The sequence below is a fragment of the Pseudomyrmex gracilis genome, unplaced genomic scaffold, assembly GCF_002006095.1.
Source record: "Pseudomyrmex gracilis isolate BER0280 unplaced genomic scaffold, ASM200609v1 scaffold_71, whole genome shotgun sequence".
NCBI lineage: Eukaryota > Metazoa > Arthropoda > Insecta > Hymenoptera > Formicidae > Pseudomyrmex > Pseudomyrmex gracilis.
The window spans coordinates 567,512-581,605 of NW_018020655.1; the positions used below are offsets into that span (position 1 = coordinate 567,512).

Consider the following 14,094-nt stretch of genomic DNA (forward strand, 5'->3'; position numbering starts at 1 on the left):
GATTTTAATATATTGTGTGTGTCACTTTTTTTTCTATTCGCGAAACAACCATTTAGATATAATGTATGATGTGCGTGTGGGTGTGTATGCGTGTGCGCGTGAGAAAAGAAGAGATGAGAGAAAAAATTGAAGGACACGGAAGAAAATTACCTAGTGTGTACGCACGGTGTGTCGGTAAAAAAAAAAAAAAAAAAAAAGCGAAAAGGAAAGAATGTGATCAGGAAAATGTTTCTGTTTCGCGACGAGAGAACTCTCGGTAACTTTGTAACTCGCGGCGTTGTTGTTGATAATTCGATTGTCGGACCGCGCGAGAAGCGCAAGCGGGAAGCGCGCTGCAAGCCTGTGTAAAACGAAACGCAAACGCCAATGGTGCCGTTACGATCCTGACGCAATCGGCAAAGCGCGCTCGATATTCGCGACGCGCGCTCGCCGAGTTGTCGCAGAAAATTAAGAGCAATATCACTCGCGCATTTCTTTTTTTTTTTTAGCTCGGAACAAAACAGAGAGTTTGAGAACTTGTGCGTTGTAAAAATTTCGCGTAACGACGTGTCGTCGATACCACTTTCATCAAGAAATTGTTTATTTATTTATTTATTTTTTTTTTTTGGGAGAAAATCTTTGACTTTTCCGTCACACGAGGGAGAGAGAGATTCGAGATCAAACAATCGAACGCTTGTTCTCGAGATTTTTCTCGACCGCACTCGGAAGATCGTCGAGTTCACGTGATATAACGCGAAGTTGAGACTCGCGAAGTTTTTTTATCAGAAAGAAGCGCAAAAAGAAAAAAAAACGAACCAACAGGAAACGATCGAGGAAATTAAACGGAAGTTTTTTAATGCACGCCGTTAATTTCGCAGCAAATAATTCGCGCTTTATCTCAACGCGAGCAACTTGATTCTCTTCTCACGTAAATTGCAAATACGATTGTTGTGTGTTTCTTGAAATCTCAATTAACCAGACGTTAATTCGTGAGAATAATGTGAAATGTCGCGTCGCGTCAAACGCGTTAAATAATTTCAATGGCGCACGTAAAATTTAAAAAATATAAAGGATCCTCAATTGAGCAAATCTTTGAACCGAGTTACTTGATTTTTCAATTAAAAAAAAAAAAAACGATTAAAATACGAAACACGTCCCAAGTGAGGGCTACAAAAAAAAAAACGTTCTGGCCATTTGAAAAAAATTTGTGAACCAACAAAAAACTTAAAATTGCTCCAAAGAGCGAGAATAGAGTCGATATGAGCCTCAGACACGAGTGGTGTGTAAAAAAAAGTGAATTTGAAATCCGACGTGTCACGTTTCGACGGTCGGTTTCTAAGTTCAGTTTGTGTTTCAATTTGTTTGTTTATCTGTTTGTTTATTCAATTTACTTTCCTTTGTGTCCGACGCAGTTAAATCAGTCTTGACATTGTGCAAGAAGAAACATTGTTGTATTCCGAAGATGATCCAGTCTTGGATCGAGACGTAAACTTATCGATCGAACTTTTTTTTTTACACACCACCACTCGCGTTTGAGGTTCGTGTACTCTCTTCTCCTTTGGAGGCAGAATTTAATTTAATTTGGCTTCAAAGGAAATCTCTGCGTTACATATTTTCTCGATTTGAAGGTCCTCCACGTTTGAATTTTCACGTGCGCGCGCGCGTGTGTTGAACGATTTTTCTATTGTTTAACGTTAAAGTAGTTCACAACCCCTTCCGTCAGCCCGGAACGTTTCGCGACTACTCGAATGACTTTTCTCTGTTGCAATACGACATTTCTTTTTTTTTTTGTTCTTTCTATCCCGCTGCACTTTTTTTCTCGCTTCTCTTCGGACGCGTGTGCGATATCGCGTGATACTCGTGGAACTCCTGAGTGCGACCTTGCTGATCTTAGATATCGCGGACCGCGATAGGACACGTATGTGTGTGCTATCGAAGCGCGATCTTCTCCGCGCGGTGGAGTTTTTTTTTTAAAAAAAAAAAAAAAAAGATCCAAAAGCTAATAAACGACCAACTGACCGATGCGTCTCGTTCTTTTAATTTCCCGCGATGCTCCTTTTAATTTCTCCGGGCCGCATTTGTGATCTCACATGTGTGATCGCGAGAGAAACGAGCAGCGACGGAATCCGATCTGTGTGTCGTTCGGAATTGCCGGGCGGCGTAAAATCCGGGAGGAAAGCACCACACGCGAGCGTTTTTAATCTATACAGAGATTAATTCGTGGAAAATTGTATTTACGCGCTCACAAGATTTTTATCTCGATGAAAAAAATGTTGGTTGTTTCAAAATTGTTATCTCAAATTCTCTCGGGGGGGGGGGAATAATACAATGCGTTTAATCGATTTTTTGTCGCACGATGAGAGCTCAGCTGATTCCGGCGCGCTCTCGTTACTCTCGTTGCGAACGACAGGGGGAGAAGAAAGGGAAAGGGGTGTCGAAGATCGCGACGCTTCCTCCCTTCCCTTATATCCGAGAGCTCATTGTGATAGCGAGCGAGACGTGTAAGATGGACGCGAGAGACAGTTAACAGCGAGCGACTGATCCGAAAGCACTTCCGTCCATCCGATACGTTTCAATCCTGTGCTTTTTTAAGTGTGCGTTGCGGTCAGCGTTGGTGTGAAGAAGAAAGTTCGAATTGTGTGTGTGCGCGCGCCCGGAAATTAAATAAATGCCGAGCTCTGAGAGATCGCGGATGATTGTGTGTGTGTGTGCGTGCGTGCGTGCGTGCGTGCGTGCGTTTTCTGAGATTTTCGAGTGAGCGTCCGGAAAAACGGCGTTAGGTTTTGCAAACGAAACGCTTGTGTTACACGCATGTAAAATTTCTTGGCATCGGGACGTGAGAAAGATCCGGCAAAGAGAATAAGAAAGAGAACAAGAAAAAAACGATAATCCCGATTAGAAGCTCCGCGCGCGAAAGGAAAATCCACTCTCCGAACACAAAAAAAAAGCCCCCAACTCTCGTCCGTTTTTAATATACAACACACTCCAACCACCACGAGACATCGAGACAATTACGCGTTCCGAACGTTCCGAATCATTGCGAACAGCCACAAACTGATTTGGCTTGGCGTTTAATAAAGAAAAAAAAAATGGTGAAAAAAAAAAAAACAAAAACAAAAAATACTGATTTGTTTTTCGGTTCTCTTAGACGAACGAATGCATATCATAGTTGTAAATTAACAATTTGTGAAATAAAGCTGCAAACTGTTTGTGTTAACAATACACGTCACGTGCGTATACCATGTGTGTGTGTGTGCGTGCGTGTGTGCGTACACCCCCCCGCGATATCCTCCCCGACGACCGTTGTATCCAATCTCGCGTGAAGCCCAGAGCGACATTGTGCCGCGCAGGGATTGTTTATCGCTATCATAAGCCGCGTCCGCGCGGCAACAAAGGGGTAAGTGCATAGTTGATAATCTTCTATTCGAGCGTGAAACGATCCCCCCCCCGTCGAGACACCACCCGCGCGTCGCGACACGCGCCGCAACCCCGTCGATTCGCTCTACGGACACAAATGAAAAGTTTCGAACGCAACATTTTCTTTTACCCGTGTGTGCGCGCGATTTTTGTTACATTCCGAAATAATAACTTTGAAATCCGTAGAGAGAAATCGCGAGAATTAATCAATTGGAATTCCGAGACCGCGAGACACATTTGATCCTGATCCTGTGAAGTTTTTTTTTTTTGATACCCCCGGTCTGTGATTCGGAGCATTTTGTTTGAAATATTTAAACAACTCGACAAAACTTCTGCATCTTTCGAGCGTCCACCGATCCTGTTGTTTATTTAATGAAGAAACAGCGTTGCATAATTTGTGTGTTCAATGATTTCGTAAGAGAATTTCGAGGCTTTGTTGTTGGATAAAAAGAGGCTCGCACACAGACGTTCGGGATTAGGATTGAAAAATAATTCCGTTAATTAAAATTCAATTTATTTAAATAAAATTTTGCTGCAAACTCTTCGCGGATAACAGTCGCGCATCCGAGACCCAGTCCCGACCCAAGTTTGACCCAATGACCGGACATTTATTAAAGCGACAACAATGATTGGATGTGTTAATCAACAACAATTCTCAATGTTTTGTTGTAAGCTACTATTTGATAAATAAATAATTAGTTTCTAACTTTGTTGCAAATTGTTTCTCTGATAAACGTCCGGCCAGCGGATGTGTGTTACCGAGATACGTCGATCTTGTCTCACGATCTTCACACACAAGTGGTGTACGAGTGTTTATCCGCTGTTTCAGGTCTCGCTTGCTCTCGGCCTGGAAGCGGGCGGATGGGGCGCCTTGGTGGAGCGTACGAGCGGCGGCAGCGGCGGCATCCTCGGCCACGGCGGTTTCACCGGTCTGGCCGGGCTGGCGCGTCGCTGCGGCGTCTGCCTGGCGACGTTCCCGTCACCGTGGCTGCTCGAGCGTCACGCGTTGCTGCAGCACGCCGGCCAGACCAGCGACGAGAAGCCGTTCACGTGCGAGCAGTGCGGCCAGCGTTACCGCTACCGTTCCGCCTACGTTAAGCACCGCGAGCAGAATCATCGCGCGCGTCTTCCCGCCGACAAGCTCTTCACCTGCGACGTTTGCGGCATGCAGTTCAGGTACCTAAAGTCATTTAAGAAGCACCGTCTGAATCACGCGCTCGAGCGGCTGCAGCGCGCGCCCGAGCCGCAGAGCAGCGTCGTCGTAGTCTCGGCTCAGGCCGAGCGAAGCGATCAGGTCTCGAGCACAGGCGAGCCGTCCCAGGTTGAGACCGGAAGTGACACAACGACGAATCCGGGCGACGCCGAGGAGATACGCGGCGTGTTCTCCGAGAGCGTTCGCGGCGACGAGAGCGTCTCGGAGACCGCGAGCGTTCAGGAGAATCCCGGCGAGGCGGTGGAGGTGCAGATAACGGAGACCGCCACCGGAACTGCTGGCGTCGGCGGTGGCGGTGGCGGTGCTACCAGTAGCGAGATCGGCGACGTGGACGACAACGTCGTCGACGACGATCGGCACGAACCTAGCGAGGCGATGATCAGTCTGGCGCGTAGCGCGACTCGCGAGGCCGATCGTCGCGAGCGACGTTTCGCCTGTCCGTTTTGCGGTAAGTGCGTGCGATCCAAAGAAAATCTGAAGCTACACGTGCGCAAGCACACCGGCGAACGGCCGTTCGTTTGCCTGTTCTGCGGCCGCGCCTTCGGCGGCAAGAGCGACCTGACGAGGCACCTGCGCATCCACACGGGCGAGAGACCCTATCACTGCGAAATGTGCGGCAAATGCTTCGCCCGGGCTGACTACCTCTCCAAGCATCTCACCACGCACATTCATCAGCGCTAACGCGATTGCTCGGTTTATGAACAGCCTAGGCCTCGTCGAGGTCGAAGAGCAGCAACGTCCACGTTTTCCGCGGCGCGTCGCGCCGACGCGCCGTAATCGTCGCGAAGCGGTTCGAGAAATGATCTTGTAAATACGCGCGCCAAACAACACGATGAAGCGACGAGAGCGAGAAATCGAACGAAAAAAAATGTTAACGAGCGTCTAATGCAATTTTAGCTTTTAATTGGAAAGAGAAAAACAAAAAAAGTTGGCTCTCGCGAAATCTTCAGAGTCTTCAAGATCATTCCTCGATGCGATGATTATTAATAATCGACGTTGTTATTCCCCGGCTGTTCGTTGCCGAGCAAAAAACCAACTCTTCTCGCGAGGAACACGAGCATCGGATGAAATTGCCGAAGGACTTCTAGTTTATAGGAGCTGTAGGGAGGGCAGAGAGAGAGACAGAGAGAAAAAGAGAGAAACGGACTATCCATCCATCTCGCCGCCGGCCCGAGAGACAAGAGACGCGTCAATTACGGGGAGGAAGGGGAGGGAATGTAGCGAAAAAAAACGTGATTACGCGTGTGTGTGATCTCACTTATATATATATATGTGTAATACGATCCATCGAGGGGGAAGAAGCGCGTTTACGTCCCGGCGATGATTTCCGAAGCTACAACAAGAGATAGTGAGACTTAAAACTTGTGATAAGGGATGCGAACAAAACGAAAAGAAAAAAAAAGAAAAAAAAAAAAAGAATGAAACGAAAAACAAAAAAAAGAGAAAAAAATAAAACGAAACCAAAGAACGCAACGACGCGGCTAAGACGAAAGCCGACGGTCCAAAGGCTTCCTTTTGTTATCTTCTTCGTCTTCGTGCTCCATCGACAAAAGTGATATGTATATTTGTAATAGTTAAATCCCACGAGAGATGTATAAATCTCTAACTCGAGTATAGAAATATATTTCGCGAATGTGTATGACGCGCGCGCGCGCGCGCGCGAATAATTTGTCTCAAGCTCCGTGCAGACGCGAACACGTCGAAGACGAGAGAGTTACGTCTCTTCTTTCTCTCGCGCGATTTGAGAATCTCCGGCGTCAGATTGCTGTCGTCGCGTCTCGCAATCGCGTCTTTCGATTTCCGTTTGCGTTTCGTCGATCGACAAGCCAAAAAAAAAAAAAAACGAACGATGCAAAACGTTCCATTTCGTCTGAGTGAAATAAATTATATAAAAAAAAAAAATATTTATAAACCGTTTGACATTTAATTGGTTTGGAGACGAGAGTGTTTGCAACGTTCGACCTGTCCGTCGATCGATCCGCGTGGACGATCGACACAAAAATCGAAACGCGCGCGAAGAACTTCTTGAGAAAAGTTTCAACGATTTGATCTTCTTTTTTTTTTTTAATTAAAAGACCACGTGAATTTTTTTTTAACATTACTCTCTGTAAATTAATGTTTCTCACAAGTTGTGGAAAAATTTGAGCTTTTCGTAAACTTTTCGGAAACTCGTTCGCCACGAAAGAAAAATACACCCTAGTTGGAGCAGCGCACGCGCGTGCGATATTCACTTCGCGGGCGTTTCCGATTACACGCTGTCAGACGCCGCGAGACTACGCGCGAAGAATGACATTTCGCGAAGAATTATTTGAAAAAAAAAAAAACACTGGAGTTTCCGGCCTATTTTACCGCTATCCTACCGTTTTCTCTTCGCGAGCTGTCATGAGAAAAAAGAATTAAATTCCGCGATTGTCTCAAGCGTTCTAAGATCGACGCGCGTCGCAAGGTGTAACCGAAAACTTACGTGGCGAAAAAGAAAAAAAACAATATAAATTTGATTTTTGTATTTCACACTTTATTTCATATTTTTTTCCAAAAAAAAAAAAAACCACTTGAAGTCTGAACAAATTAATTGTCAAATTTACAACGTGCTCTTTGAGACCCGCATGTGCGGGTCCGCTCTCGTTACTCTTCGTTACACCGTGTGTTGAATTTTACTCGATGGTGTCACTCTCGCGTGAGAAAATGACGTGTTCGACGTTGGCACCGTATATGTCGGGAGAGCCGCGAGTCTTCTCTCCCGGAGAAAAGCGTTGCCGGTGCCTTTGAATTCCCGAACGAAATAACGAATTATTTCCTTGATGACGCGCGAAATAGCAATAATGTAATATCTTTTATCTCCCGTAATGTCGAGAAACAAAGCGCGATTTTTTACGTTCGTCGTCAGGTGCCGCCAAGTAGCGTCTTGTTGCACGGTTATTATATTCGGTCCTTCCAAGAGTCCTTCTCCGACAACAAATTTTAACCGCTCCATCCATTCTCTTAGGTAGAGAACTTTTGCGCGTACGGGGGGGGGGAGGGTGAGGAGTCGCGAAACGTCCGCAATGATTGGCCGCTTTCTCCGAGATCTGTCAATTTTCTTTTTTCGTTTTCAAAGGTGCCAAAACAACTACAGGATTTTGATAAATAAACGCAAAGAAATCCGAAAATTAACTCGCTCTAATGTCGAATAAAAAAAAAATAGCCACAGACGGAAATCGTCACAAAACGCAAAAAAAATCAACAACTGCCAATCGTTGGGAGGCATGTTAGGTGGGACGTAGGTGGGTTACCCTCCCCCCCCGTACGCGCGCTGTGAAACGTACACACACGAGTCTATACAACAATAACGCTGCTGTCCAGTTACGCGCGCGGAACGAGAGTGGCCGGCTCATTCTCTCAGGATCGGTCTCGCGTAAGTAGCTTTAACTTCCGACCACTTCACAAACCAAGTCCGATCGTGTGCGATCTCGTTGCGAGAGAGAAAGAGAGAGAGAGAGAGAGGTGAGGAGATAGAGCCTGGCGAAGTTTTCTCTCGTGAGAAACTTGTGCGCGAAATTCGAAGGATCATTTATGTGTGAAGCCGAATCCTTCCATTTGGTCCGAACACTTACCTAGCCCTTAAGTGATACATACATACATACATATAATATATATATATATATATAGTGTACTTGCCGCTCTGTGTGTACTCACGCGCACTCACGAAAGTACGCGAAACGAAGTTGAATAACGAAGGTGCTATCTAACGAATAGGGTTGATCGCCAGATGCCGGCCGGCCGGTACTTTTACACATGAGAGAGAGAGAGAGAGAGAGAAAGAGAGACGACGACGACGAACGTGAAGACACAACGCGACGAGAAGAGAGGCTCTGCGTTGCGAGCTAATGTGCCAAAAAAAAAAAAAAAGAAGAACTGTTACAGAAGAGAAAGAGAGCGACAGTAAGGAAGAGAAAGAAAGAGAGAGTAAGAGAGAACTTATTCCGTCAGGCGAAAATTCTATTTCCCTCCAAGACCGGCCCGGTACTGCGATAGGCCAATTTAGTATGTAATTATCGTATTACTTATACCGTCTCTCGATAAGGAGTGTAATTTAAAAACGATTAAGTATAAAAAAAAAAAAAAAAAATATGTCGATATATATAATATATTGTCGTCTCGTGGTCGGTGGTGCGACCATCGCGTCAAGATTTTATTAAGAGGAACGTGTCCAACGAATGTCAACGAGAAACACGCGGCGAGACGCGGGAAGCGTTTCGCTCGCGCGTTTGCACAGTTTTAATTTCCCACTTCTCGCCGTTCGCCATATATATATATATAAATATTACACACACATACATACACAGCAGACAGACAGACAGACACACACACACACATACATACTACACGTAGTTGTCCGCCCTCTTCTAATAAATCGGACATTACATACACACACACACGTGGTCCTCACACGTTCAGGCTCGAGGATCGCAGACTAGAGGATTAAAGAAAACAGTTCCATGACGCCTGACGTCTCGATCGTTAGTCCAAAACCCAACCCTCCGAAAAGAAGTTCGCCCACTGCCGTTCCATTTATTCGCTGTCCGCGTTCGAATTCGCCGGAGAAAAGCCGCAAACGCTGCGCTCTAAACTCCCCTAGAAGGGAAATTTCTTCAAATTTTGAAAAAAGAAAAAAAAAGCACTTTCGAACAATAATTTTTATTGCAAGAGGCAAGAAACTAGCTTTCAACCTCTCCGGAATTTTCCGACACTCTTTCGACACCTTTCGGAAAATAAATAAATTGTCGGGTGACTGTGTGTTGTTTTTTATTTCTAAACAACAACGGAATACACATATACGCGATGGACACTTTTGAAAGACGCCAGAAATTTGTGCGCAACGTCGAGCGGTCATTCATTTTCAGGGTGCCAAGAAGAAAAGAAATCCCCCCGGAGGTTCCGGAATTCGTGTGTGTTCCAGAAATAAATAAAATTTATTTTGTCGCGCGACGTTTGTTGTTCGCCGTTGCTCAGGGGTTGTTTTTTTGGAGGGTCTTAGAGATCTAGGTCGAAATCACATCGGCGCATTGATCTCACCGCGACGTTTTTTACGGTCGCAGTTCGAGCCGCGGTAGCGCTCGCGACACGGGGCGATTAGCCTCGCACAGTGCCAAAAAAAAAAAAAAAATAGAACCGATTTACATACATACATTGAACCAAAGTGGAGAACGACGGGATGAGGCGAGGGAAAAAAAAAAACATACAAAAGAACGCGGCCGACGTACGGGAGAGACTTCGGACGCGTTTGCCCCGTTTTCCCCCGAATCCGATTAGGTCTCCTCGGAAGAGACGCGCGGAAACGCGAAAGTATCATCTTCCTCCTCCCCGAACCACCTCACCGTGCGTAGTAATTTTTTTTTTTGTTTGCGTTCGGACGTGACGACGCCAATCCTATGCGGACAATCTCTCGTTTGCAAACGTTTTTTCGCGAAACGGAATGCGTTGTTGTTGTTGTTGTTGTTGGTCGTCGTATATATTTAATTGTATTTCGTGTAGACTTTATTATATAGTGGATTAGAGAGCGAGCTGATCTCGCCGCTTAAGTTTCGAATCGACCGCGAAGGGGCGCGCGGTCGACACTCCCTCCTCGCGGAAGACGATATTCTTTTTTGAGGGATCGTGATCGAGAAATAATTACGAAGGTACCTTAAAAAAGTAAACGATATTGCACAATGTGATATTTTAGTGTAAAAAAAAAAAAAAAAAACAAACAAACAAACAAACAAAAATGTGCGTGCCAGAGAGACGTTTAGTAAATAAATCTATAATCTCTAGAGAGACTATACTCTGTGTGCTAGTCAGGACTTTTTCTCACGCAATTAGTTGGGACGGAAGTTTACACCCGTAAACGTGTGCGTGTGTATTGTATATACAATATAAGCGCGCGGAATTGCGGAATAGTTTTTTCTATGTACGTGATAGCTGATTTAAAATCTCTCTCAAAGAATCTTTCTTCATCGGGTGTGTATATGCATTTGTTCTTAGCTAACTTAGAGCGGTTCGCTCTCTCGATAAACAAAAGCTCGATTGCAACTTCACGATCGACAACATCGACTGTGACTTTTGTTTACTTGTTTCGGTTTCCACACACACACACACAGACACAAGCTTGTCAGATATTGATTCGATACACGGCAATAATGTTATCTGTCGCGCGATATGTAATTAATTATATCGAATCCGCGCGTTAATCCACTTTAAATTGCGTCATTGAAGCTCTTTCGGTGTGTGTGTTGGTGTATTAAATTAATTAAAATAATTAACTTGATTACACACGAATGTGTGTTTAACGAAATTTAGAAATGACACCGTGACGTGTTTTGTTTCGCAAAAACGCTTCTTCTTCAAGTCGCTTTTAACAAACGTGAGAAAAAACGCGCGCGAGGAAATGAAAAGTTTCGAACACCGATGGAAGATTAACGCCGGACCAATCCTCGAAATTCTCGTTCAACAAGAAGAAACGTTTTGTTGAAATTCAAAAAAAAAAAACATTCAAGCAAGTTTCTTCGCTTTTCTGATACGATGACCGATCTTGTGACAAAATCTTATATTTTTCCGCGCGTCAATAAATTTATTCGAAGAGCATCTTCATTGAGACAAATCGTCGCCGAGCGGAGAAAAAAATTTCCAATTCGCGAATTAGCTCTAACAACAAGTCACGGACACGACCGGATATCGGATATCTCTTTTCCATTTATACGAGCTCGGTCTCGCGAAACTTACATCGCGAATTCCGCGAAATCAATTAATCACGACGCGGGAGGAGAACGGCGGAGAGAGGCGCGTGTGTAATACACTCGCGCGACTCTCTCTCTCTCTCTTTCTCTCCGCGCTTTATATATCGCACGTTAGTTCGCGTGATAGCAAGTCGTCTTTCAATCGAACTCCGGCAAAACGTTCGGCTCACCGAATGCAACGAACGCGGATAATATATTTATCGCCGCGCCCCCGTGCATGCGCGCGGGACGACGATCGCGGATAGTTTTTGACTCGCAACGGCTCGCTACTTTCAGAACGGCGATATCAGCACCGCGATATCAGGGCACGTCCTGTGTGGCGCGGGGTGCGTGCTCCGAGTGCTTCCCCGGGATTAGTCGTGGAAATACATACCAATCCCCATTTTGCACGGAAGGAAACGGGAAACAATCAAGATAACCATTTTCCCCGTGGATGGACTTGTCCTCAATAAAAAAAAAAAAAAGAAAAACTTCTCTTTTCACCGGACGTATTTACTTGTCTTTTTTATATCTCTATATATGTATATAAAAATATCTCGTATTTATATTTCTATAAATATATTTGTATAAAATATATATGAGATGTTTCCTCGTGACGTAGAAGTTTGATTTGATGAGGAAAATTTGCGGCAAAAATTCTTAAACGCGACTGACTGATTTCGAAGATTAATTAACAATCTCGCAGAAAATAAAGGACAGTCGCATTCGGACAGCAACATTTCGCGTCACTGAAACTGGAATGGTAACGTAAAAGTCAAATTTTCTCAAAATTCTTACGGAGATAAGACACTAACTTTTCTCAAGTTTCTTAAATAAATGTCGTGTCGAAGCGACGAGTAATAATCGACAAGACACCGACGAGAGGACTTTGATAACGCAAATAAGTTAGAAAACCAACAAGACACACTTGATTTTTCACAAAACAAGTCACAAAATCGAGCTCTTCGAGATTGTCGAGAACGTCGTGAAGTCGAGTGGAAATCGAGCGACATTTTTTTTTTCCATCGTTTAACAAAATACACAACTAGTTATAGTTTTTTTTCATGAATGTTTGAAACACGGACACAGCGATCTGTCACACAATCCGTCACCCTTGTATGGCCTATAACGTTAGGAAAGAGATAGCGAACCCGATGTGTCATAGGAAAAAAAAAAAAAAAAAAACAGGGACCTGCATTGAGGAGGAAAAAAAATCATCTCAGAGAATCATCATTACGATATGCTAGATTTTCGCGCGCGTGTTCTTTGATTGACAGCTTGATTTTTTCGTCCTCAAAAATCCTCCCTGCCTCCCCCCCTTCCGATGGACTAACCGCGTTCAGGCGTCATGGAATACATTGGGCATTTTAAACCACGTTTATAAAGTTATATAGCTACAAACACCAAGTAATATATACAAATATGTATATATATACATACATGCACATATGTATTTGTATATATGCAGATTCTAAGAAATGCAAATATATATATATATATATATATAAACACATAAATATATATATATGACGATAATATTATATATATATATATATAAAAATATATTTAATGAATGTTCCTATATTTATACTCTAAGTACATATTAAGTGTATTATATAATTGATATTCGATGGCGATTTCAGGTTTTTACCAAAAACTTAAATGTCTGTTTAGATAGTAGCTATCGGATATAAAAAAAAAAAAAAAAAACACACACACACACTAGAATTAAAATATACCGCTGGAAGAGCGCGAGAAAGAGCCGGGAGTGTGAGGAGGAGTGAGAAGGATAGAAACAGAGAGAGAGAGAGAGAGAGAGAGAGAAAAAAAATAGAAAATAGGTTGTGGTAAGCGAGGCGACAAATGTCAGAGAATCCTCAGAAATAGAGAAGGAGGAAAAGAAACGCGAGAGAGATAACAAGTATTAGAGAGGACACACTTTTTAGGTGAAAACGTACACTACAAACGGGTTTGCATGTGTCGACGGCGAGGCGAGGGTCTTCCTATACTGACTGAACGATCAGATGTGATATACGCATAAGGATTAATTATTTAACTCTAATCGTATATATATATATATATGTAATTAATATTAATGGTTATGATATATATATGTATATATATATAAGTATATATATATATATATATACATTATATCTATATATTGTGTATAGGTAGATAGGAACATATATATACAATGTTTTTAATGGTTTATCTATGTTCCGAGGATATATGCTAAGTGTATTTATATATATATATATATATATATATATATATATATATATATATATATATATATATATATATATATATATATAAAGAGAAGGTCTCTCGCCGTTAATGTTTGATCGATAGAGACCTGTCCGGCTATAAGCGAGTAAATTTCCAATTCACGCCAGAAAATCCTCCATTGCGTATTTTCGCGCGCTTCTCTCTCGGAAGAGGGTTGTTTTCCGAGGTTGTTGTATAATGTAGACAAAATCGTGGCCAATATGATTTGTATACATACCGTTTTGCAGCGAATGAGAGTCGCGTTGGTGAATTCGCGCGTCTCGAAAATTGTTGAACGAAACGAACAACAAGACGTCGCAGTAGTATTAATAAATTACAGGAAATTCAACGTCATTGCAAAAGGTCGGCAACGCGCCGTTTGTTAATTTTATCGCGACGTGCATTTGATTTGGAATTTTTCCAGAGAGAAAAAGAAGGGAGGGAAGGAGAACAGACTTATTTGTAATGAGACATTTTTTC

The 14,094-nt window shown here is 43.3% G+C and overlaps 1 protein-coding gene across 1 annotated transcript in view; it reads left to right on the forward strand.

Moving 5' to 3' along the window:
- Window positions 1-5,290, forward strand: part of LOC109854649 (zinc finger protein 574-like) — a 27,487-nt gene extending 22,197 nt beyond the window's left edge. The window contains exon 2 of the mRNA XM_020427960.1: window positions 4,226-5,290. Coding sequence (XP_020283549.1) covers window positions 4,226-5,290 — 1,065 coding nt within the window. The remainder of the gene's footprint in view (window positions 1-4,225) is intronic.
- The last annotated feature ends 8,804 nt before the right edge of the window (window positions 5,291-14,094 follow it).